Below are 25,111 nucleotides of genomic sequence, written 5' to 3'. Positions count from 1 at the left end.
AGCCAAAAAAAACCCAGGAGACCAGTGAGAAGTTCATGGCAATAATTGGAGAGTGAGGTGATGTGGTGCTGGGGCAGAATGGTCACTGAGGAAAAGGAATGTAGTTAAACATTACTGTGGAATAAGAATCTTTAAGATTTTTAACTTTTGTAAATACTCAGTTTGTACATTTAATGAAATAATTTTATAAGAAGTAATCACAGGATCTTTAGGATTATAGGACTTTTCTGAAATACATATATGTACACTGAGATTTATCTTTCTTTTCTGCCCTTGATATCTGTGTAGATAATTAAACATGTTAAGTGGTTTAGGCTTTGCTTTTGTTTTTGGCTCAGATGGTAAAAAATCTGCCTGCAATGCAGGAGGCCCGGGTTTGATCCCTGGGTTGGGAAGATACCCTGGAGAAGGAAATAGCTACCCACTCCACTATTCTCACCTGAAAAAGTCCATGGGCAGAGGAGCCTGGCAGGCTAGAGTGCGTAGGGTCGCATACAGTTGGACATATTGAGCAACTGACACATCACTGAAAAATGAACATCTTATTCTTTGGTGTATTTTAGGTACGGATTGATACATTAGGCTTGCTTTGTGAAAGTAATCGAAGCACAGAAATCGTTTCCACAGAAGAAATGCAGTGGATCCAGTTCTTTATCACATACAATCTTAACAGTCAGTCTCCAGGAGTGCGACAACAGATTTGTTCTCTTCTTAAAAAGGTAAAATTTCTCTTCAGAAAGTGTAGGAAAGTGGTAAACTTTGCCCTGAAAATTATTTTTCGAAAGAGCCCAGATTTGGGGAGAGTGTGGGAAGAAGGGTCATGGAATCGGACTACCAGAGCTCTTCGTGGCACTTCTGTGAACTGCTTGTTCTGTGATCCAGTTGAGTTTACATTTGGGCTTAAAATCCAGAGTGAAAAAAGTCCCTTCACTTTGGTGTAATAAATCAACCTTGAGCTCTTTTTTTGAAAGGGGGAAAAAAAAAATCTAGCACTGGAGTTTTCAGTGTGTAAGGTATTTTTTTAAAGTACTTTAAAAATATATTTTTTTGGTCATACCTCATGGCATTTGGGGTTTTTGTTCCCTAATCAGGGATCAAACCTGTGCCCCTTGCAATGGAAGCATGGAGTCTTAACCATGGGGCCACCGGGAAGTCCAGGGTATAAGGTATTTTAAGAAAACTTTAGTAAGAAGAGGAAGGATATCCTTGTATTTTTATCATTTCTAAAAGTGCCTTTAGCAATGGTCTTTATTGAATCATTAGGCTTAAAGTAATCACCTGAAATGTTTCTGAGGTAAAGAGTTGGTAGAGAATAGAAGGGAGTAAACCTAATCATCTCTAGGTTCACGTTGACCTAAGGGAAATAGGAGTATTTTGGTTTAATAACTGTGTATTCTGATTTGCAGTAATACTTGAGTTTTTGGTTTTATAAACACAAATGTTAATTTTCTGTCAGAAAGAAACGCTATGGTAAATACTAAGAGTTTGAAAACCAGTACTCTCCTTGCCTGAAGTTTTAGTCTAAAAAATTTAGAAAGTTCTTCCTTTGCGTTTCAAGCTGGTATTTCAGGTTAATGTGGCTCACATACACTTCATTTTTCTTTTTCTCCAAGTTGTTTTGTAGGATACAGGAAAGCTCTCAGGTACTTTATAAACTGGAGCAAAGTAAATCCAAACATGAACCAGGGAGTGAGTCAACCAGACAACACCCTTCTGTTTCTTTACAGCAGTATAAGGTAGGTGATTTCCAGACATACAGATTTTTAAGACACCTGAAACAATTTTGCATCTACATTAAAGAGAAATAATACTCGTGCTGAGTAGCACTTCTGCACTTTTTTCCTTCAAGGTGGGTTTTACATATTCCTTCTGGTGCTTTGTTACTTCTCTTAAGATAGCCTGAGTTGTGGAACCAGTGCTGGACGTGAAGTCTGTTACAGAATGACATTAATGGGCTAACCTTGATATTTTACAACTTACGTGAGCCAGATAAACTTAGTACTTTAATAAAAGGGAATTGCAGCCCTGACTCCTCCACCCCCTCCCCAAGGAAGAGGACTGTTGTGTCTGGACCTGTTGCCCCTATCGTCTTAACGTGAAAGTGGCTTGACGTTTGCGATTCCTGAGCCATGGTCCAGTTACTGGGGTTCCTCTCTATCCTGTTTTGAAGTGGGCTTGAAGAATAAGACTGGATTTTAGGGCACTGGAGGTAATGGCCTGGATGGAACCCCAGATATAGCAGCTGTAGTCTGGGCCAGGGTTCCGTTTCTGTCCATCAGAACAGAATGAACTTTTCACTGGTTTCTTACTCCAGATCTGTCCTCTCAGAAGCAGATGCATATTTTCTCGTAAGACCCAACAGAGCTCACTTGTTTTATTTCATTTAGGGAAACAGGTATAATAAGTGGTATAGTGGAACCATGACATAGTCACTCATCTGCTTAAGGTTAAACATTATCTAAAGAGGAATATTCCTATACAGAGGCTGAAATTAGCTTCATCTTTGTAAAACCTGAACAACAAAAAGATAAGAAAGTCATAGTCTGAACTTGAAGGACATAAATTTACTCACAATTCTGCCACTGACCACTTGGCTTACCTTAATGAGTCTATAAGTGGGATGAATAACCTCTCTAAAAAGGTTGGTTTTGAGGATTAAACAGGAATGCTGTCTGTAAATTCTGAATCACTCTAAAAAACTCTGCTGGGTATCAGTAAAAGTAACTATAGTTTATACTGAGCATTTAATGTGTGTGTGGAGCAGTTATATTTTAGTCCTTGAGAAGCACATCTCTTTTGCTTCTTTTTGCAAAGAATAAAATGACATTTGTGAAAAATCAATTAGGTTCTTAGAAACACAAAAGCAATTTTGTGGATGACATTCTGAATCTTCGTGTATGTGCAGTTTCTTAGTTTGTGGGCTTTTGAAAACTAGTCCTTCGGATTCTTGATCTGAGTCAGTCTCCTAGTTCTGACATTTTCTCCTGACGGTAGACTCTGGCTTTTGAAGGTTGCAAGTTTGGAACTGTTTTGTGACCATCATTAGAACAGTGGGTGTCGTGTGCAGTGTCGGGTAGACTGTGCTAGTCAACAAACTAATTGCTGTGGGAGAAGAGGAGGCTATGAGTGGGAAAAAGTGTCTTCTAGTCTAGTGAAGAAGGTTATTTCATACCTAAATAGTAGCTAGTGTACTTAAAAATACATGAGCTATAGCAGTGGTCCCCCAACCTATTGGGTACACAGTCCCTGTGTTTTTGGTACCAGGGGCTGGTTTTGTGGAAGACAGTTTTTCCATGGACTGGGGTGGCAGTGGGGGATGGTTTCAGGGTAATTCAAGTGTATTACATTTATTGTGCAGTTTGTTTCTATTATTATTACATTGTGATGTATAATGAAATAATTATACAGCTCACAATGCAGAATCAGTGGGAGCCCTGAGCTTGTTTTCCTGAGCTCAGGCAGTAATGCGAGTGATGGGGAGTGGCTGTAAATGCAGATTAAGTTTCACTTGCTCGTCCTCTGCTCAACTCCTGCTGTGTAGCCCAGTTTCTAACAGGCCACAGACTGTTAACTGGACTGTGACCCAGTGGTTGGGGATCTCTGAGCTAGAGTACTTTAAGGTATAAAATGCTGTATATCAGTGTTCTCATTTATTCTTTAATGGTAAATCTGTGAGACAGGAATTATTATTGTCACTTACCAAGTGAGATAAGTGACGTTTGGAAAAGTTGAATCAGCAAACTATCCAAGTTTCCTTAGCCCAGAAGTGGTAGAGCCAGACTCGAATCCAGATCTGCTCTGGACAACCAAATCAGAATAGTTTTCCCCGTAGTACCAGCTTGAGTGAAGGCTTGGAGGTAAGGGAGTACAGAGAGAATTTGGGGAATGGTGAATTCACTAGTATGAGTGATGCATAAGATACCTGAGGGACAGAGGAATTGAATAATGGGAGATGAGTTGGAAAATCAAGTTGGGAATGAGTAATAGAGAGTTTTGAATGGTCGGCCAAGGTACCTGGAAGCCTGGCCAGAAGCCTTTTCCAGTGGAAAAAGACTAGAGCATATACTGAGCCCTTACTGTGTGTGTAGGAGACTATTTGCGGGACTAGGGACATAGATGTCCATAGACTGTCCTTCCTGTCTCCATTGTGGTTGCAGTCTGGTTGAGGGAAAGAAGCATTATTTCTAAAAATGTAATTGACACTGCAATTAGGATAATTCCTAAAGGATAAACTTGTTGCTCTTGAATGTGGATACTATACTACTCATTTATAATTAAGACTAGTTTATTGGATTTCAAAGGAATAAAGTAGCTAGGCCCTACAGGATAAATCCCCAAGGTTGTTTATCCTTGACTGAAGAAATGAATGCAGGGATGCTGTCTAAAGACAGGGACTGGGGCTGTTTTTATGCTGATGAGCTATATGTTGTTGGAGCATAGCAATATATGAGAGTGTTGAGGATAACAGCTTTTCTTCCTAAGTTTTTTCTTTGGCCTTATGTAGAAGTTATAATTATTTGTTTTAATTAGAGGAAGAAGACTTTATCTTGGATGAAGTATTTCCCACATTGCTTTTTTTTTTAATTGCATTTTTACTAAAAGTTTTCATTTGTGATCAGTTGTATAAACAGAAAGGCAGAGTAACAATCTCAAAGGTGCAGATAAAAGACAGTAAAATAGTTGGGTCTTTGTTTTGAATTGTGTCTTTATAGTCAGATATTAAATACTTAGTTATCAAATTTATCAAGTAATGCATATTGGATATTTCTTTGGTCATTTTAAAACTTTAAAAAGTATACATACCTTTGATGCTTGAATGCTTCTGGTGAAGGAAATCAATAGTCATACAGATTTAACATAAGTCAAGGCAGAATGGATCATGTTTTCACCAAAAAGAAGTTTTTTTTCTTGTCTGGACTACAGTTAGAATTGTACTTTTTGTTGTTGTTTTTAACTTAAAAAAAAATCAGGTATAATCGATGTATTACATTAGTTTCAGGTCTATAATACAGTGGTTCATTATTTGTATATATTGCGACATGATTACCACACTAAGTCTAGTTAACATTTTTCACCATATAAAATTATACAAAATTTTTTTCTTAGCAGCTTCCAAATATATAATAGAGTATTATATATTGTAACTATAGTCACCATATTGTACATTACATTCCATGACCTATTTATTTTATAACTTGAAGCTTGTACCATTTTTTCAACGCCTCCCCCCCTCCAGCTCTGGCATCTACCAATCTGTTCTCTGTATTGCTTGATTTTTTGTTTTACTTTTTTAAATTAATTGAATTTTATTCTATATACAATGAGATCATTTGTCTTTTTCTGTCTGAATTATTTATGTTTATCCATCCATAGATACTTAGGTTGTTTCTGTATCATGGCTATTGTAAACAGTGCTGCAGTGAATGTGGGAGTGCACGTATTTTTTTAATGAATGTTTCCAGTGTCTTCTGTACTTCTTGTTAACTTTATAAAGATAGGATTCATTGAAGTCATAAGCTCATGGTCAAGGGTGCCAATCTGAATTGTCAAGCAAAGTGAACATCTAGTATTGCTTAAAAATTTTTTTTCTCTCTAAAGCAGAAAAAAAAAAATTCACCCTTTAGAATGGTACTAGTGGTACTTTCAAGATAACCTGTTGTTCAGTTCAGTTTGGTCGCTCAGTCATGTCAGACTCTTTGCCACCTCATGGACTGCAGCATGCCAGGCCTCCCTGTCCATCACCAACTCCCGGAGTTTACCCAAACTCATGTCCATTGAGTCAGTGATGCCATCCAACCATCTCATCCTCTGTTGTCTCCTTCTTCTCCTGCCTTCAATCTTTCCCAGCATCAGGGTCTTTTCAAATGAGTCAGTTCTTCACATCAGGTGGCCAAAGTATTAGAGTTTCAGCTTCAACATCAGTCCCACCAATGAACACCCAGGACTGATCTCCTTTAGGATGGACTGGTTGGATCTCCTTGCAGTCCAAGGGACTCTCAAGAGTCTTCTCCAACACTGTTCAAAATCATCAGTTCTTCAGTGCTCAGCTTTCTTTATAGTCCAACTCTAACATCCATACATGACCACAGGAAAAACCATAGCCTTGACTAGACGGACCTTTGTTGGCAAAGTAATGCCTCTGCTTTTTAATATGCTGTCTAGGTTGGTCATAACTTTCCTTCCAAGGAGTAAACATCTTTTAATTTCATGGCTGCACTCACATCTGCAGTGATTTTGGAGCCCCCCAAAAATAAAGTCAGCCACTGTTTCCCCACCTGTTGTGAGTTAGTACAATTATGTTTACTGTAAAATTTTTTTTTTTTTTTTAGAACTTCATGTCATCCATTTGCAATAGTCTTTTTGAAGCATTGTTTCCTGGCTCTTCCTACCCAACTAGATTTTCAGCTTTAACCATTTTAGGCTCAATAGCTGAAGTTTTTCCTGTGCCAGAAGGTAAGTGTTCAGTCGTGTTTGGGGAAAGTGTTTTCTTGCAAAGTATACTGTGTCAACATTTTGCTTTACTTGAAGCTTCAGGTTTATTGTCTTTTGTTTAGATTCTTATGGGAGGTGTTAGTCTTGTTAAGTGGCTTCCCTGGTGGCTCAGTGGTAAAGAATCTGCCAGCCAATGCAGGAGATGCAGATTTGATCCCTGGGTTGAAAAGAACCCCTGGAGAAGGAACCTGCTCCAATACTCTTGCCTGGGAAATCCCATGGACAGAGGAGCCTGGTGGGTTATAGTCCACAGGGTCGCAAAAGGATCAGACACGACTTAGCAACTAAACAACAAGTCTCATTATATAATTCTTATTTGGAGATAATTCAGTTTGCCAGTAAAGGGCATATGGGAGAGAAACTTTTTAGTGATTGTTATTTGCAGACCTGAAACTGCAGTTTTCATGGATCATGCTTATTATGAGAAGAGTTGCTAACGTCATCCCACTAATTTATGTGTTGCTGTTTTAGGATAGTGCCCAATCTGTTCTCTTAAGTTTAAGCAATTAAAATAATAATAGTTTCTTTTATGTATAACATTCCTCAGTGAGTCTCTGTGGTTAAAATGTGGTTCCCCTTATATGCTATCTGTTTCATTAATTTCAATCTGGTTTCGAAAACTCAATATAAGGATGTCATTTCCACGCATTCTGATTTAATTGTACCTTTTGTTTCTCCTACTGTGAAGTACTCAAGAAGATGAATATTTAACTTCCCTCTTCGAGTTGTTTCATTTTCATTTTGATAAGAAATGATTCTTATTATCCCCATAAATGGATGTATATGTGTTTTAATGATGATTTCTTGTTTGTGCTCAGTCTTCCTTGACTGTAGACAAACAGGAAAATGTCCTGCTCTTTTGGAGGGAATGGCCAAAGGACCAGACACTATAGATGGATTTTTTTTTTCTGTTTAAATTTTTAGGCAAAGTATTATTTGGCAGGGAGACAGTTATTTGCTGTTAATATAGCTTGCTTCATTTGAAGAAAACCCATTTCTTTTAAATTTTTGTTTTAAAAAAGTTGGAATTAACAGCAAAGTTTCAAGAATAGTTCAGCCATGTACTCTCTGCTGCTGCTGCTAAGTCACTTCAGTCCTGTCCAACTCTGTGCGACCCCATAGATGGCAGCCCACCAGGCTCTGCCGTCCCTGGGATTCTTCAGGCAACAACACCGGAGTGGGTTGCCATTTCCTTCTCCGATGCATGAAAGTGAAAAGTGAAAGTGAAGTCGCTCAGTCATGTCTGACCCTCAGCTACCCCATGGACTGCTGCAGCCTTCCAAGCTCTTCTGTCCATGGGATTTTCCAGGCAAGAGTACTAGAGTGGGGTGCCATTGCCTTCTCCGATGTACTCTCTACTTAGATTCATAATTTGCTATTTTGTCAAATTTGCTTTACCTCACTGTTCTTTAAATTTTCTAACTATAACACAATGATTAAATTCCAGAATTAATGTTGATATGATGCTGTTATCTAATATATAGTTCTTATTCAGATTGTACCGGTAGTCCTAATAAGTGGCTTTTTATAGAAAATTTTTTTCCCCCACAATCCAGGAACTAATCTAAAATCACACAATGCAATTCATTGTTGTGCTCTTTCAGTTTGGAAATGTTCTTATTTCATGACATTAACATTTTGGAAGAATGTATTTCGGTTTGGGCTGTTTTATTGTTTTCTTATGACCTGATTCAGGTTGTGCATTTTGGGCAGGAAAATGCATAGGTGATGTAGTGTGTTTCTCAAGGCATGATAACAGGAGATGCATGATGTTGGTTTGTCCCATTATTCATGGTAATAAATTTGATCTCTTGATTAAGCTAAGTGTAGTAGACCGAAAAATGACCTCCAAAAGAGACCCACACCAAATCCGTAGAATTCATGAGAATGTGAACCTTACTTAGAAAAGGGATTTTTGTAGATACTATTAAAGATCTTAAATTGATATAATCTTGGATTATCTGGATGGGCTTTAATGCCATTGCAAGTGGTATTGTAAGAGAGAGGCAGAGGGGAATGTGACAAAAAGAAAAGGAGTCATTGTGATGGTGGAGGTAGAGACGGGAGTGCTGGGGCTGTAAGCTGGGGAATGTGGGCAGCCGCCAGAAACTGGAAGAGACAAGGAATAAATTCTCCCTTAGATTCTTGAGAGTGATCATGGCCCTGTAGACACCTTGATTTTAGACTTCTGGCTCCCAGAACTGTGAGAAAATAGATTTCTGTGGCTTTAAGCCACCAGGGTCATGGTGATTTGTTATGACATCCACAGTAAATAAAGTCAGGAGTACCCATTAGTTTATGGAATTTCAGTGGTGCTACAACTGAATTTAGAAATGAAGTTTTACCTGAGAATGATTGATTATCCATTCACCAAAAAGTTTTCTGTACATCTACTGTATGTATAGTTATACCTAGATATATGGGAAATATCTAAGGCTGAATTATACTGCTAATTTTTCAATTGAGAGAATAGTTGAACATGTTCAAATGTACTTTGAAAGTGAAAAACCTGTGTCATCTTCATAATAAATGAGTCACATATAGTTAGACAGTGACTGATAGCACAGTAATGGTGTCAAACAGCTAAGAGGTAATGCCAGTAGAGCAAACCATACTGTACCCGCTAACTGTAAAGGAGGCTAAAGAAACATGATGGGGGCTTCCCTGCTGGTCCAGGGGTTAAGAGTTCACCTTCCCATGTAAAGGACAAGGGTTTGATCCCCAGTTGGGGAACTAAGATCCCATATGCCCAAGGGCAACTAAGCCTGCATACTGCAACAAAGATCCAATATAACCAAATAAATACATATTTTCACAAAAGAAAGAAAAGAAGCATGACTGAAAAACACAGGATGGAAAATGTAAATTCATTCTTCATCTTTATCTAAAAAATATTAATGTAGGTTTTTGTATCATTTTATAGAAAGATTATGATTTGAGATTAGTTAAAATTGTTTTTGCCTTTCCTCAAGTGTGTCCTGGTTCAAGAAGAATAAGTCACATGCACCCTTCTCATTTGAAATAAAATGTCACTGTATTCATGGTGAAAAATTGGATTCCACAATTAGATTAAAAGGGTTTGTTCAACACGTATTTATTTAGTGCCAAGGATATGCAGTGTACAAAGCAGAGTTCTTCCCATTTTTGACCTTTGACTTTAGTGAAGGTAGACAGACGGTAATTCAATGAATAATACATAGAATTTCAGATGGAGATAAGTAGTAGGGAAAAAAATGTTTCAAGAAGAGAAGGGCAGGGAAATAAAGGGTATCTGGAGGTTGGGAGTAATAGTCATTTCATACAGTGGTATCAGAGAAGGCTTCCAGTTTGAGCAGAGCTGTTAAACAATCAATGAATCAAAGAAGAAATCATGAGGGCAATTAGAAATACTCTGAGAGGAAGAAAAAATATAACTTACCAAAACTAATAGGATGAAGCAAAAGCAGTGGTAATCAGGAGATTTATAACCTATAAATACCTACATTAGGAAAGAAAAAAAGATCTCAAATCAATTAACTTTATACCTCATCGTATTAGAAAAAGAAGAGCATACTTAACTCACATCTACAGAAGGATGGAGGTAATAGAGATTAGAACAGAGATAAATGAAATAGAGAATAGAAAAACAATACAGAATCAATGAAACCAAAAGTTGGTCTTTTTGATAAAGATCAACAAAATTGACAAAGTTTTAATTTTACTAAGAGTAAAAAATGATGTAAACCACTAAAATCAGAAATAAAAGTAGAGACATTTCTATGACCTTATAGAAATAAAGAAGATTATAAGACAATGTTGCAAACAGTTATATTGTGTTTCTAATAAATTAGATAACCTATATGAAGTAGACAAGTTTCTAGAAACATACAAATTGGTAACTCAAAAAGTAGACAATTTGCACAGACCTGTAAAAAATAGAGATGGAGTCAAAAGCTTCTTAAAAGTGGAGGACTGGCTTCATTGGTGTATTCTACTAAACATTTGAAGAAGAATTGATGCCGTTCCTTCTCAAACATTAAAAAAATTGGAGAGGAGGGAAATAGTTTCCTAATTCATTCTATGAAGCCAGTATCCTCTGGTACCAGTGATACCACAAGAAAACTACAGCATCTTTTACGAATATACATACAAAAAGTCTAAAGAAAATGCTGGAAAACCAAATCTAACAGCATATTAAAAATATTATATACTATGACTATGTAAGTGGAATTTATCCCTGAAATGCAAAGGTGTTTCTCAATGTAAGACAATAAATGTAATATACCACATTAGAACAAAGAAAAATAAAAAACTCACGATAATCTCAGTGCAGAAAAAGTATTGACAAAATTGCACACCCTTTTAGATAAACACTCAGCAAACTAGGAATAGAAGAGAACTTCCTTGGCGTGATAGAGGACATTAAGAAAACCCCATAGCTAACACTGTTTTCAATGGTGAAAGACCAAAAGCTCCTCCCCTACGTTCAGGAAGGATACACAGATGCCCCTTTTCACTGCTGCTATTCAACATTTTACCAGAAGTTTTAGTCAGAGGAATTAGGCAAAAAAAAAAGAAAAAAAGAAATGAGATGTCTAAATTGGGAAAGAAGAGGCAGATTTGAGCAGAGGTGTGATTGAAGTGACAACAACTTCCCTTGCTTGACCTATGAATTTCACAGGGTTGGACTAAGTTGTGAGTTAAGATTAAATAAACTCACATGCTGATTTCTATTGAGCAACATTGAGCATTCTTCTTATTAAGCCTAGAAATATTTTCAATTATTTTGAGGGATTAATTTGTTAAATTAACCCCTGAGCTTCCCTTGTGGTTCAGCTGGTAAAGAATCCGCCTGCAATGCATGAGACCTGAGTTCAATCCCTGGGTTGGGAAGATCCCGTGGAGAAGGGAAAGGCTACCTATTCCAGTATTCTGGCCAGGAGACACAACCAAGCGACTTTCATTTCACTTCACTTCAATTTGTTACATGCTCTTCACATCCTACTATGAAATCTTCCCACAGGTTTAATCTTAATCTTAAAATTAAATGGATTTGGTGACCATGATCATTCTTTAGTGGTAGTTTTTCTTCTTATTTCCTGGTTAACCGGCCAGAATTCATCTTTTCTTTGAGAAGAGTTTTTAGGAAAATTAGTTCTTGATTTCTTGTACCTTCAAAAATATTTAGATTGCTGCTGGAATCAAGATTGCCAGGAGAAATATCAATAACCTCAGATATGCAGATGACACCACCCTTATGGCAGAAAGTGAAGAGGAACTAAAAAGCCTCTTGATGAAAGTGAAAGAGGAGAGTGAAAAAGTTGGCTTAAAGCTCAACATTCAGAAAACAAAGACCATGGCATCTGGTCCCATCACTTCATGGGAAATAGATGGTGAAACAGGGGAAACAGTGTCAGACTTTATTTTGGGGGGCTCCAAAATCACCACAGATGGTGATTGCAGCCATGAAATTAAAAGATGCTTACTCCTTGGAAGGAAAGTTATGACCAACCTAGATAGCATATTGAAAAGCAGAGACATTACTTTGCCAACAAAGGTCCATCTAGTCAAGGCCGTTTTTCCAGTGGTCATGTATGGATGTGAGAGTTGGACTGTGGAGAAAGCTGAGCGCTGAAGAATTGATGCTTTTGAACTGTGGTGTTGAAGAAGACTCTTGAGAGTCCCTTGGACTGCAGAGAGATCCAACCAGTCCATCCTAAAGGAGATCAGTCCTGGGTGTTCATCGGAAGAACTGATGTTGAAGCTGAAACTCCAATACTTCGGCCACCTCATGTGAAGAGTTGACTCGTTGGAAAAGATCATGATGCTGGGAGGGATTGGGGGCAGGAGGAGAAGGGGATGACAGAGGAGAAGGGGATGACAGAGGATGAGATGGCTGGATGGCATCACCAACTTGATGCACATGAGTTTGCGTGAACTCCAGGAGTTGGTGATGGACAGGGAGGCCTGGAGTGCTCCGATTCATGGGGTCACAAAGAGTCGGACACAACTGAGCGGCTGAACTGAACTGAACTGATACTTGATACTGGAATAAGATTTTGATATGTAGATTTTCATTACTCCTCTTTTCCCTGAGGATTTGGTTAGCATTGCTCCACTATCTTCTGTCACTACACACGCCTGTGGCAAAGAATGAAGTCAGCCTGATTTTTTTCTCACTTCGTAGATGAATTGAACTTTTTACCTGAATGGCAAAAAGATTCTTTCTTTATTGTTGATGCCCAGGAATGCTATTAAGATATGTCATTATATTGATTATTCTGTGTCTGTTCACCTAAAGCATGACTTTGGATTCTAGGATAAGAAGGCTTGAAGGGTTTTTTAAAAAGATGGATTCTTAAATTATTTGTACTTGGTTAGTTGAAAAATAACTTAGTTATCTTTTATATAATATATAACTTTTTGAAAGAGAATAAAATAGGTTTAAACAAATTTTAAAAAATATTTATTTCCTTTTATTTGTCCCTGGGTACTTTTTTGATTTCCTCTTTGATTTCCTGAGTGAGCCATTGGTTGTTTAGAATCATATTGTTTAGCCTCCATGTGTTTGAATTTTGCAGGTTTTTTCTAATAGTTGATTTCTAGCCTCATAATATTATGGTCAGAAAAGATGCTTGATACAATTTCAGTTTTCTTAAATTTACTGAGGCTTGCTTTACGGTCCAGCATATGATTTATCCTGGAGAATGTTCCCTGTACACTTGAAAAAAATGGGTATTCTGCTTCTAAAATGTGTATTCTGCTTCTTTTAGATAGAATGCTCTTTAAATAACAGTTAAGAACATCTGGTCTAATGTATCATTTAAAGCCTGTGTTTCCTTACTGATTTTCTGTCTGGATGGTCTGCTGTTGATGTAAGTGGGATGTTAAAGTCTTCCATTGTTGTTACTGTCAGTTTCTCCTTCTATGTTAACATTTGCCTTATATAACAAGGTGCTCCTATATTGGGTGCATATATATTTGTACGGAGAAGGCAATGGCACCCCACTCCAGTACTCTTGCCTGAAAAATCCCATGGATGGAGGAGCCTGATAGGCTGCAGTCCATGGGGTCGCTAAGAGTCAGACACGACTGAGCGACTTCACTTTCACTTTTCACTTTCATGCATTGGAGAAGGAAATGGCAACCCACTCCAGTGTTCTTGCCTGGAGAATCCCAGGGACGGTGGAGCTTGGTGGGCTGCCATCTATGGGGTCGCACAGAGTTGGACACGACTGAAGTGACTTAGCAGCAGCAGCAGCATATATTTACAATTGTTAAATCTCCTTCTTGAATTGACCCTTTGATCATTATATAGTGTCATTCTTTGTCTCTTTTAACAGTCTATATTTTAAAGTCTATTTGTCTGGTCCTAGTATTGCTGCTCAGTCTTTCTTTTGGTTTCCATTTGCATGGAATACCTTTTTCTGTCCCCTCATTTTCAGTCTTTATGTGTCTCTGGATCTGTACGAGTCTCTTGTAGGCAGCATATATATGGGTTCTGTTTTTGTATCCATTCTGCCAGTTTATGTCTTTTGGTTGAAGCATTTAGATGAAGGTAATTATCAGTGTGTCTGTTCGTTTTGTCATTTTATTAATTGTTTTGGATTTGTTTTTGTAGGTCTTTTCTCCCCCTTTTGTTTTTATGATAAAACTTTGAATAAAAACACTTCAGAAAGTAGGCAGAGAGGGAGCATGTCTCAACATAATACAGGCCACATATGACAAGTGCACAGCTAACATCATACTCAGTGGTGAAATGCATAAAGCATTCCCTCTGAGATCAGAAACAAGAGAAGGATGTCCACTCTCACCACTTTTATTCAACATAGTTTTGGAAATCCTAGCCATGGGAGTCAGAAAAAGAAAAAGAAGTAAAAAGAATCGAAATAGGAAAAGAACTAAGACTGTCACTATTTGCAGATGACATGATGTTACACATAGAAAATCCTAAAGATGCTACCTGAAAACTACTAGAAGTCATTAATGAATTTGGTAAACCTGCTGGGTACAAAATTAATGTAGAGAAATGTGTTGCATTTCTATACACTAATAATGAAATATCAGAAAGAGAAATTACAGAAACAGTCCCGTATATCATTGCATCAAAAGGAGTGAAATACCTGGGAATAAATCTATCTAAGTAAGCCAAAGACCTGTACTCTGAAAACTGTGTAAGACACGATGAAAGAAATTGAAGATGTTACAGACTAATGGAAAGATACACCATGTTCTTGGATTGGAAGAATCAATATTGTTGGAATGACCATACTACCCTACAGATTTAATGGAATCCCTATCAAATTACCAATGGCATTTTTCACAGTACTGGAACAAAAATTTTCAAATTTAAATGAAAACATGTAAGACCCCCCAATAGCCAAAGCAATCTTGATGAAGAATAACACTCCCTGACATCAGACTACTACAAAGCTAGTCATTAAAACAATGTGGTACTGTCAAAAAAACAGACATATAGATCAATGGAGCAGAATAAAAAGAAGTAAACCCATGCACTTACAGTCAGTTAATTTACAACAGAGGAAGCAAGGGTATATGTTGGAGAAAAGACATTCTCTTTAATACGTGGTGCAGGGAAAATTGGGACAGCTACATGTAAACATAAAAACTAGAACGTTGTCTAACGCCATATACAAAAATCAACTCAAAATTGATTAAAGAGCTAAATGTAAGACTGGATATTATAAAACTCTTAGAGGCAAACAGAGGCAGAACACTCTTTGACATAAATTGCAGCGGTATTTTATGGCTCCATCTCCTGAGTAATGGAAATAAAAACAAATAAACAAATGGGACCTAATTAAACTTGAAAACTTTTGCAAGGCAAAGGAAATCATAAACAAAATGAAAAGATAGCCTTTAGACTGGGAGAAAAGATCTGCAAATAATGCTACAGACAAAGGATTAATTTTCAAGATACACGAACAGCTCATACTTTATTTTTTATCTTTTGCTCATACTCTTAATATAAAAAAAAACCTCAATTAAATAAAATGGCCAGAAGACTTAGATAGACGTTTCTTCAAAGGAGAAATACAGATGGCCATCTGACATGAAAAGTTGCTCAGTATCGCTAATTACTAGAGAAACACGAATCAGAACTACAATGAGTGGGAATTCCCTGGCTGTCCAGTGGTTAGGACTCTGTGCTTCCATTGCAGCAGGCCTGGGTTTGATCCCTGGTTGGGGAATTAAGATTCCACAGGCTCATGGCATGTGGTGCAGCCAAAAAACAACAAAACCTACAATGAAGTATCACCTTTCACCAGTCAGAATGTCCATCATTGAGAAAGTCTACCAATAATGAATGCTGGAGAGAGTAGGGAAAAAAGGAATCCTCCTATATTGTTGGTGGGAATGTGAATTGGTGCAGCCACTATGGAGAACAGTATGCTGTTGCTGCTGCTTAGTTGCTTCAGTCTTGTCCAACTCTTTGTGATTCCATGGACTGTAGTCTGCCAGGCTCCTCTGTCCATGCCATTCTCCAGGCAAGAATACTGGAGTGGGTTGCCATGCCCTCCTCTAGAGGATTTCCCGATCCAGGGATTAAACCCGGGTCACCTGCATTGCACGGCTTCCCTCATAGCTCATTTGGTAAAGAATCCACCTGCAATGCAGGAGACCCCTGTTCAATTCCTCGGTTGGGAAGCTCTCCTGGAGAAGGGATAGGCTACCCACTCCAGTATTCTTGGGCTTCCTTTGTGGCTCAGTTGGTAAAGAATCTGCCTTCAATATGGGAGACCTGGGTTCAGTCCCTGGGTTGGGAAGATCCCCTGGAGAAGGGAAAGGCTACCCACTCCAGTACCCTGGCCTAGAGAATTCTAGGCATGTTTACTCCATGGAGTTGCAAAGAGTCAGACACGACTGAGCAACTTTCACTTTTTGCACGCAGATTCTTTACTGCTGAACCACCAGGGAAGCCCAGAGAACAGTAAGAAGTTCCTTAAAAAACTAAAAACAGAATTACCATATGATCCTGCAATTCCCATTGCTGGGCATATATCTGAAAAGATGAAAACTTTAATTCAAAAAGATACATGCACGTTCACAGCAGCACTGTTTACAGTAGTAAGATATGGAAACAGCCCAAATGCCCATCAACGAAGGAATAAAAATGATGTGTATACATACACACACTCACACACACACACAGAGTGGAATACTACTCAGCCATCAGAAAGAATGTCATTTGCACCAGCATGGATGGACCTAGGCGTTTCGTATTAAGTGAAGTCAGGCAGAGAAAGACAAGTGTATGATATGACTTACATGTGGAATTCTTCAAAAATGATACAAATGAATTTATTTACAAAACAGACTCATAGACATAGAAAGCAAACTTGTGGTTACCAAAGGGGCTCATGGGGTGGGGAGGGGGGAGGTAAATTACTAGTTTGGGATTAACATATACACACTATTATATATCAAATAGATCACCAACAAGGACCTTCTGTGTAGCACGTATCTTTTAATAACCTATAATGGAAAATAATCTAAAACAAGTGTGTAGGTGACAATCACTTTGGTGCACACCTGAAACTAGCAGAACATTGTAAATGAACTATTCTTCAATTTTTAAAAATGGTTATTTAAAAAATATGTCTTCTCTGTTTGTAGAATTGTAATACTTATTATTTTATCATTTTTGTAAATTACTAGAAATATTTCTTATGCTATTGTGAGTGAAGTATAAGTGAGTTCTTTTTATACTAATTTTCTGTTAATTTGGCTAAATAACTTTAAAATGTTGATTTCCTTTTCTTACTGTTCACTTAAAAAAAATTTTTTTTTAAATTTTTAGGTAGAGTCCAAACAGTGTATCAGCTGAGTCATGATATTGATGTTGGTCGTTTCCAAACACTAATGGAATGTTTAACTGGCACTTTTGAAGAAGTGAAAATTTTAGCATTTGATCTTCTGATGAAGTTACCAAAAACATTTGTACAATTTCAGGTATTTGGACTTTTCTTCTGTAAGTGTAAATGTGATGTATGCATGAAACATTTCTGTCTTAGCAGCAGATAAAGCAGTCTGTGGATTGTCCAGGTTCTTTGCTTCTGCCTTCTTGCATCTTCTGTTTCAGTTATTACTACCTCTCCAGATGCAGGTGGTGGGATGGCAAAGGTAGGGATGGGTAGTGGGGCTGGAGGAAATGTTGTAAGAGAAAGAAAATCCAAATCAGTGAGCTTTGCTTTTTTAAAAACTTGTTTTGATAACAAGGGAAGTGTAGGAAGCAGTAGGTTTTATTGTTTACAAGATTATCGATAGATTTCAGTAAACTGTGGTCTCCCCAGTTCCCCTGGACCTGTTAATATTCGATCAAAACACATCACTTACAGTAACTTGATTTTTTTTTGAGATAATCTCTCTGCTTCGTGGACTGGGACGTGCCTGTAAGTGAGGCAGAGAACATGTTTCTGATGTTCCAATAAGCAATAGCTAAACTGAGACTGAAACTCAGAGTACTTGAGGTTAACAACAGTTCTCTCCCTGGGCGTTCTACCCCAACCCCCACGCTTTGCCTCATGCCTTGCTCGTCCTACCTCGGGGTGAAAATCAAAGATGGGCTCAGGAATGAAGGCACAGCTTGGGAATGGGTCTTCAGGGGGACCCCATAGCCCAGGTATTTGACTCTACCTTTGAGACCTAATCTTGGGCAGTGAAGTCACCAGTAGCGGTGGGGTGCCTGGCTCTAGAGCTTTACTGTGGCTCCTGTGGGAGCTCTATAGAGGCCACGGGAGCCTTCAGGGGTAGCAGCTGAGCCATCGTCTGGGCTCCAGCTATTAGGCTCTTGTAGATGCAGTGGGATTCTGTAGGAGTTCGTGTCAGAGAGCCCAGGGGGTTTCCACTGCTTCTGGAGGACATTGCAAAACCTCAGACATCTCTTCTGATTTGGCTTCAAATTGAGAGTTGCTCTGTAGTGTCTGCTTGTCCTGGCAGTCTTTCAGGGGCCTTGATGAACAGAAGCTTCTTCAATGCTTAGGCTGCTCATTTTTGTACTTTATGAGTTTTTAAAGAAGATGCTTTCTCTTTCTCTCCTTCTACCAACCCTTGCCTCTTACCTTTCATCACACTGTAGCTTTGTATCATATATATAACTGTGCCTCAGTCTTAACTATTTTCAGAGTATCTGGAGTGGGGAAAGGTATATATTATTGTACCTATGTGAAATACCTGGTTCTCACATGAACTGTGTAACTATTTTGATAAACATGTGCATGGTATAGAGACACAAACTGTAGAATTCAGGAAACTTAGGACATATGGCTTGCTCTAGGATTCTGGTGGTTATATATTTGGTCTGGCTTGTGTATTAGTAAACTGGTCCTAAGAATAGGCATTTGAGACTTTAAAATATTAATTATGCATTATACTTTCAAAGTCTTTGAGTAGAACCTATGTAGTATATAATTAACGTTTTAATATAGTTAACTTGAAAACATTGTTTGAATGCTGGCCTAATCTCTCTAAGGACCTGTATATTCGTATTTTGATGGCATGCATATCTTTCAAATATATGACTTTACTACTCACTTAGTCTCTTGCACTTCTTTCTTTTGGAGCTACATATCCAAGGTCTTTTTGTTGTGTTTTGACTGTCCTGAAATGAAAGAACAAAGGTGCTGTTTTAAATTCCAAAGGCTATTTATTTTGTTTCTTACTAATTGGCTAGTTAGGCAGTTTAGGGACTTATTGTCAGTTACAAAAAATGATTTAGATGCCTGATTGATTTCTTTCTAATGTTTATTTAGATTTGAGCTTCTGACCAGTGTCTTTTCAGTTTTTTAGGTCATAAAATTAAGCATGAAACAGCAAAGAATTTAAGTAAAAGTAAGCTATATTTGAATCTATTACCTGATGTTTGAAGACATTATTAAATATTGATATATCTATGATCAAATTCAAAATTACATTTATGATTTTTTCCCTTATATTAAACAGTTATGAGATAATTTTATTAGATTGAATATTATTGAGCAACAAAACCCTGAGTGGTGAAACAAACAACTTGTTAACCGTGGAGCTGGGACTAGGATCCATGTCTCTGTCCTCAGCCCCGTGCCCTTCCATGCGTTATTACAGTGACCTGCCCTTTGTCCTGTCTTCTTGAGGACAGGCTGTGTGAGTGGATATTTAGATGAGACACAGCTGTGGGAGCTGATGCAGAGTTTCTGAGGTTGATCTTATCACTTTGCTTTTCACACATACATGTGGAGCTTTGCCAGGAACAGCCTGATGAGTTTGTATTTTCATTGTTGTTCAGTTGCTAAGTCGTATCTGACTCTTTGCAACCCCATGAACTGCAGCCTGACAAGCTTTCCTGTGTTTCCCTATCTCCCAGAGTTTGCTTAAACTCATGTCCATTGAGTCGGTGATGCCATCCAACCATCTTATCCTCTGTCACCCGCCCCCCCCCCCCCCCCAACTCCCTGCTTCTCCTCCTGCCCTCAATCTTTCCCAGCATCAGGGTTTTTTTCCCAGTGAGTTGGCTCTTCCTATCAGGTGTTCAAAGTATTGGCGCTTCAGCTCAGCATCAGTCCTTCCAATAAATATTCAAGGTTGATTTTCTTTAGGGTTGACTGGTTTGATGTCCCTGCAGCCCAAGGGATTCTCAAGAGTCTTCTCTAGCACCACAATTCAAAAATATCAATTCTTTGCCACTCAGCCTTCATGTGTATGTGTGTTTTTCTCCATTGAACTAGCTCTATAGGAATCAGCTGGGGAGAAGGGCAGGAGGTTGATGCCCAGTAAAATAAACCTTTCTTGCCATGTAAAAGAACTTGGGCTATACAGAAATAATGACGATGATCTGGTTATGGTCATAGCAGAATTTCTACAGGAAAAAGTATACTTTTGCTGAAGAAAAAGTTTTTCTTTTTGAATTTCCCAACTGAAATTACTTTCAAGACTTTCATCACTAGAACTGATTAAAGTGAAGTTGCTCAGTTGTGTCCGACTCTTTGCGACCCCATGGACTGTAGCCTACCAGGATCCTCCATCCATTGGATTTTCCAGGCAAGAATACTGGAGTGGGTTGCCATTTCCTTCTCCAGGAGATCTTCCCGACCCAGGGATTGAACCCAGGTCTCCCGCATTGTAGGCAGACGCTTTACCGTCTGAGCTACCAGGGAAGATCTCTAGAAGTGATTAATAATCATTTAATTAATAAAAACGTCAGCCTGTCTTCAGGGAATTAGCGTTCATATTGAGTTACAGTTGTGTGGCAAGCTCTGTCTTTAAATATGTGTTTTTCCTTCAAATTAAAGAAATGTTTCAGCGACAATGACTGAGTCTCTGCTTTATCCTAGGGTTCAGTGAAACTGCAAGGCTTATTCCAAGCAGCTCTGGAGCTTAGTACCAGCACCAAACCGTATGACTGTGTAACAGCTTCCTACCTACTGAACTTCTTAATCTGGCAGAATGCTTTGCCGTCATCACTGTCTGCTTACTTAAAAACTCAGCGGGTTGCATGTGGAGATGGAGATAAGTCTGCTGCTGTGGTAGAAAGTAACACATTAATAGGTTCGTATTGAGGAAATGACCTTTTGCTTTTCCTTATCAAAACCAGTATCTTACTCTCTCACTGTTCATATGGTTAGGATATCTAATGGTTAAACACTTACTCTGTGGTTTTTTCTTTTACTTAAGAGTTTACCAGCTTAATAGTTTACCAGCATATAAGTATATCATGGATTTCTCCTTTGCACATAAATAGTTTATTCAACTATATTATTTCTAAACAGAGGATTCATGTTAAATAAGTACATATGAAAATGTACATTTCTAGAGCTTTTATGTAAATAAGACTTTGCTTTGTTTACCAAAAATGTACTTTTTTCTCTGCAGAAATTTTACTATGACTATAGCCAGATCAGGCTTCCCTTATGGCTCAGTTGGTAAAGAATCCGCCTGCAATGTGGGAGACCTGGGTTTGATCCCTGGGTTGGGAAGATCCCCTGGAGAAGGGAAGAGCTACCCACTCCAGTATTCTGGCCTGGAAAATTCCATGGACTGTATAGTCTATGGAGCTGCAAAGAGTCAGACATGACTAAGTGACTCACTTCACATAGCCAGTTCATCTTTGTTAATTTTATGTAGAGCAAAGTTCCTCTGTCTGTTGGGGTTTATATTTTAACTGGCTAACACACTCTTGCCTTTTACTCTTTCCATATAGCCAGTTCCAAAACCTAGGATCTGAGTTGTTTTAGATCTTTAGACCTAATGATTTTACTTCTTTTTTTTTTTTTTCTTTTTAAATTTTATTTTATTTTTAAACTTTACATAATTGTATTAGTTTTGCCAAATATCAAAATGAATCCGCCACAGGTATACATGTGTTCCCCATCCTGAACCCTCCTCCGTCCTCCCTCCCCATACCATCCCTCTGGGTCATCCCAGTGCACTAGCCCCAAGCATCCAGTACTGTGCATCGAACCTGGACTGGCGACTCGTTTCTTACATGATATTTTACATGTTTCAATGCCATTCTCCCAAATCTTCCCACCCTCTCCCTCTCCCACAGAGTCCATAAGACTGTTCTATATATCAGTGTCTCTTTTGCTGTCTTGTACACCAGGTTATTGTTACCATCTTTCTAAATTCCATATATATGCGTTAGTATACTGTATTGATGTTTTTCCTTCTGGCTTACTTCACTCTGTATAATAGGCTCCAGTTTCATCCACCTCATTAGAACTGATTCAAATGTAGTCTTTTTAATGGCTGAGTAATACTCCATTGTGTATATGTACCACAGCTTTCTTATCCATTCATCTGCTGATGGACATCTAGGTTGCTTCCATGTCCTGGCTATTATAAACAGTGCTGCGATGAACATTGGGGTACACGTGTCTCTTTCCCTTCTGGTTTCCTCAGTGTGTATGCCTAGCAGTGGGATTGCTGGATCATAAGGCAGTTCTATTTCCAGTTTTTTAAGGAATCTCCACACTGTTCTCCATAGTGGCTGTACTAGTTTGCATTCCCACCAACAGTGTAAGAGGGTTCCCTTTTCTCCACACCCTCTCCAGCATTTATTATTTGTAGACTTTTGGATGGCAGCCATTCTGACTGGTGTGAAATGGTACCTCATAGTGGTTTTGATTTGCATTTCTCTGATAATGAGTGATGTTGAGCATCTTTTCATGTGTTTGTTAGCCATCTGTATGTCTTCTTTGGAGAAATGTCTATTTAGTTCTTTGGCCCATTTTTTGATTGGGTCATTTATTTTTCTGGAGTTGAGCTGTAGGAGTTGCTTGTATATTTTTGAGATTAGTTGTTTGTCAGTTGCTTCATTTGCTATTATTTTCTCCCATTCTGAAGGCTGTCTTTTCACCTTGCTAATAGTTTCCTTTGATGTGCAGAAGCTTTTAAGGTTAATTAGGTCCCATTTGTTTATTTTTGCTTTTATTTCCAATATTCTGGGAGGTGGGTCATAGAGGATCCTGCTGTGATGTATGTCAGAGAGTGTTTTGCCTATGTTCTCCTCTAGGAGTTTTATAGTTTCTGGTCTTACGTTTAGATCTTTAATCCATTTTGAGTTTATTTTTGTGTATGGTGTTAGAAAGTGGTCTAGTTTCATTCTTTTACAAGTGGTTGACCAGATTTCCCAGCACCACTTGTTAAAGAGATTGTCTTTAATCCATTGTATATTCTTGCCTCCTTTGTCAAAGATAAGGTGTCCATATGTGCGTGGATTTATCTCTGGGCTTTCTATTTTGTTCCATTGATCTATATTTCTGTCTTTGTGCCAGTACCATACTGTCTTGATAACTGTGGCTTTGTAGTAGAGCCTGAAGTCAGGTAGGTTGATTCCTCCAGTTCCATTCTTCTTTCTCAAGATCGCTTTGGCTATTGGAGGTTTTTTGTATTTCCATACAAATTGTGGAATTATTTGTTCTAGCTCTGTGAAGAATACTATTGGTAGCTTGATAGGGTTGCATTGAATCTATGAATTGCTTTGGGTAGTATACTCATTTTCACTATATTGATTCTTCCAATCCATGAACATGGTATATTTCTCCATCTATTAGTGTCTTCTTTGATTTCTTTCACCAGTGTTTTATAGTTTTCTATATATAGGTCTTTAGTTTCTTTAGGTAGATATATTCCTAAGTATTTTATTCTTTCCATTGCAATGGTGAATGGAATTGTTTCCTTAATTTCTCTTTCTGTTTTCTCATTATTAGTGTATAGGAATGCAAGGGATTTCTGTGTGTTGATTTTATATCCTGCAACTTTACTATAGTCATTGATTATTTCTAGTAATTTTCTGGTGGATAGACCTAATGATTTTAAACAAATATTTGTTGGAGGTTATTTTATCCTATTGAGTCTTCATTTTGGAATTGTACTATAAATAAAGACAGATAGGAATTTTATTAAGTAAAACAAAGGTCAGATCTAGAAAGAAAGGTGAACAGTGTTCTAAAATGGTGGAAAAAGCCACGAAAAAGAGAACTAATAATGGGAGAGAATTAGGAGCCATAGATAGTTCTGGTAGAGATGTAGCCATAGAGCTTGGCACAGAGAGATGACGTTGCCATGGAAGGTGACATGTGCCCAACTCTAATTGTTTCAGGGCCGGGTTCCAGAGGAGACCCTGATAAGATGATAAGACGAGGTCTACAACTGGGGTGAACTGGGGAGTTCATGCTTCATGAAGAGGCTTTTAAATCCAAGACATTTTAAAATTTCATAAAATATTTAAAACATAAAAAGTGTATATATAGAATACATATATACATAGAATCTAAATAGTAATAGTATAAAAATTTCACAAGGTATCCCAAGCTTGTGATATCACAAGCTTGGTGATAACACCTAGCTTAAGTAGTGTAGTGCACTCATAGTGTTGAAGCCTCTTGCTTATCCTAGTTCCCTCCTCCCACCTTCTAATTATTGCCCTATGTTTAATATTAATCTTTTGTCTTGCTTTTACCAAGATTTTACTACCTATTTATATATTATATTTTCTTTTATTAATACATGATTATGAATATTATATAGTCCTATATATATTATACAAATTTACTACAATGTATTAAAGCATTCTCCTATTGATGAACTTCTTTTTTCTATATAAGTAATGCCAATGTGAAATGCTTGTTATTCTTGTTATGTTATTAGATATAACTTCTAATGCATATGTCTAAGAGTTTATGATAAACAGAAAAGTAGCCTAGTCATAAAATATATGCATCTTCAACTTTACTAGGTGATGTCAAGTAGATTTTCAGTTTACACTCCCACCCACCAATAAATGAGAATTGTAGTGCATCACTATAACTTGCTATTATCAGATTTAAAAAATTTGCAGAATATCAAATGGTGTCTCATGTGGTTTCATCTCGCATTTTCCTGATTACTAATGTAATTGGGCATCTTTTTACATGTTTATAAGCCATTCACTTCCACCCCTGCTATGAAATGCATTTTCATACCATTTGTTCAGTTTTATGTGGGGTTGTTTGTCTTTCCCCAAATGATTTTTGGGAATTCTTTAAATTTTCTAAATATGAATAATTTACTGGTTATACACAATTCTGAAACTTAAAATATAACCCTCTCCTGAATGGTGAGGGGAGACATCCACCCTGCTAGATAACTGGATGTCCACATG

General features: G+C 37.8%; 1 protein-coding gene across 7 annotated transcripts in view; it reads left to right on the top strand.

Moving 5' to 3' along the window:
• The window catches only part of THADA (THADA armadillo repeat containing), a 335,311-nt gene that overhangs the window by 19,802 nt on the left and 290,398 nt on the right, over positions 1 to 25,111 (top strand). For all 7 annotated transcript variants that reach the window (XR_009496408.1, XM_015473463.3, XM_024999384.2 and 4 more), the window contains 5 exons: positions 564 to 719; positions 1,614 to 1,736; positions 6,330 to 6,453; positions 17,294 to 17,445; positions 20,802 to 21,015. Coding sequence is in view for 6 of the 7 variants with exons in the window: in XM_015473463.3 (XP_015328949.1) it covers positions 564 to 719; positions 1,614 to 1,736; positions 6,330 to 6,453; positions 17,294 to 17,445; positions 20,802 to 21,015 (769 nt within the window). In the remaining variant the exon portion in view is untranslated. The remainder of the gene's footprint in view (positions 1 to 563; positions 720 to 1,613; positions 1,737 to 6,329; positions 6,454 to 17,293; positions 17,446 to 20,801; positions 21,016 to 25,111) is intronic.

Source organism: Bos taurus, chromosome 11 (genome assembly GCF_002263795.3).
Source record: "Bos taurus isolate L1 Dominette 01449 registration number 42190680 breed Hereford chromosome 11, ARS-UCD2.0, whole genome shotgun sequence".
Lineage (NCBI taxonomy): Eukaryota > Metazoa > Chordata > Mammalia > Artiodactyla > Bovidae > Bos > Bos taurus.
Note: the sequence above shows the minus strand (reverse complement) of the source record. Positions and strands in the feature narration are given on the sequence as shown.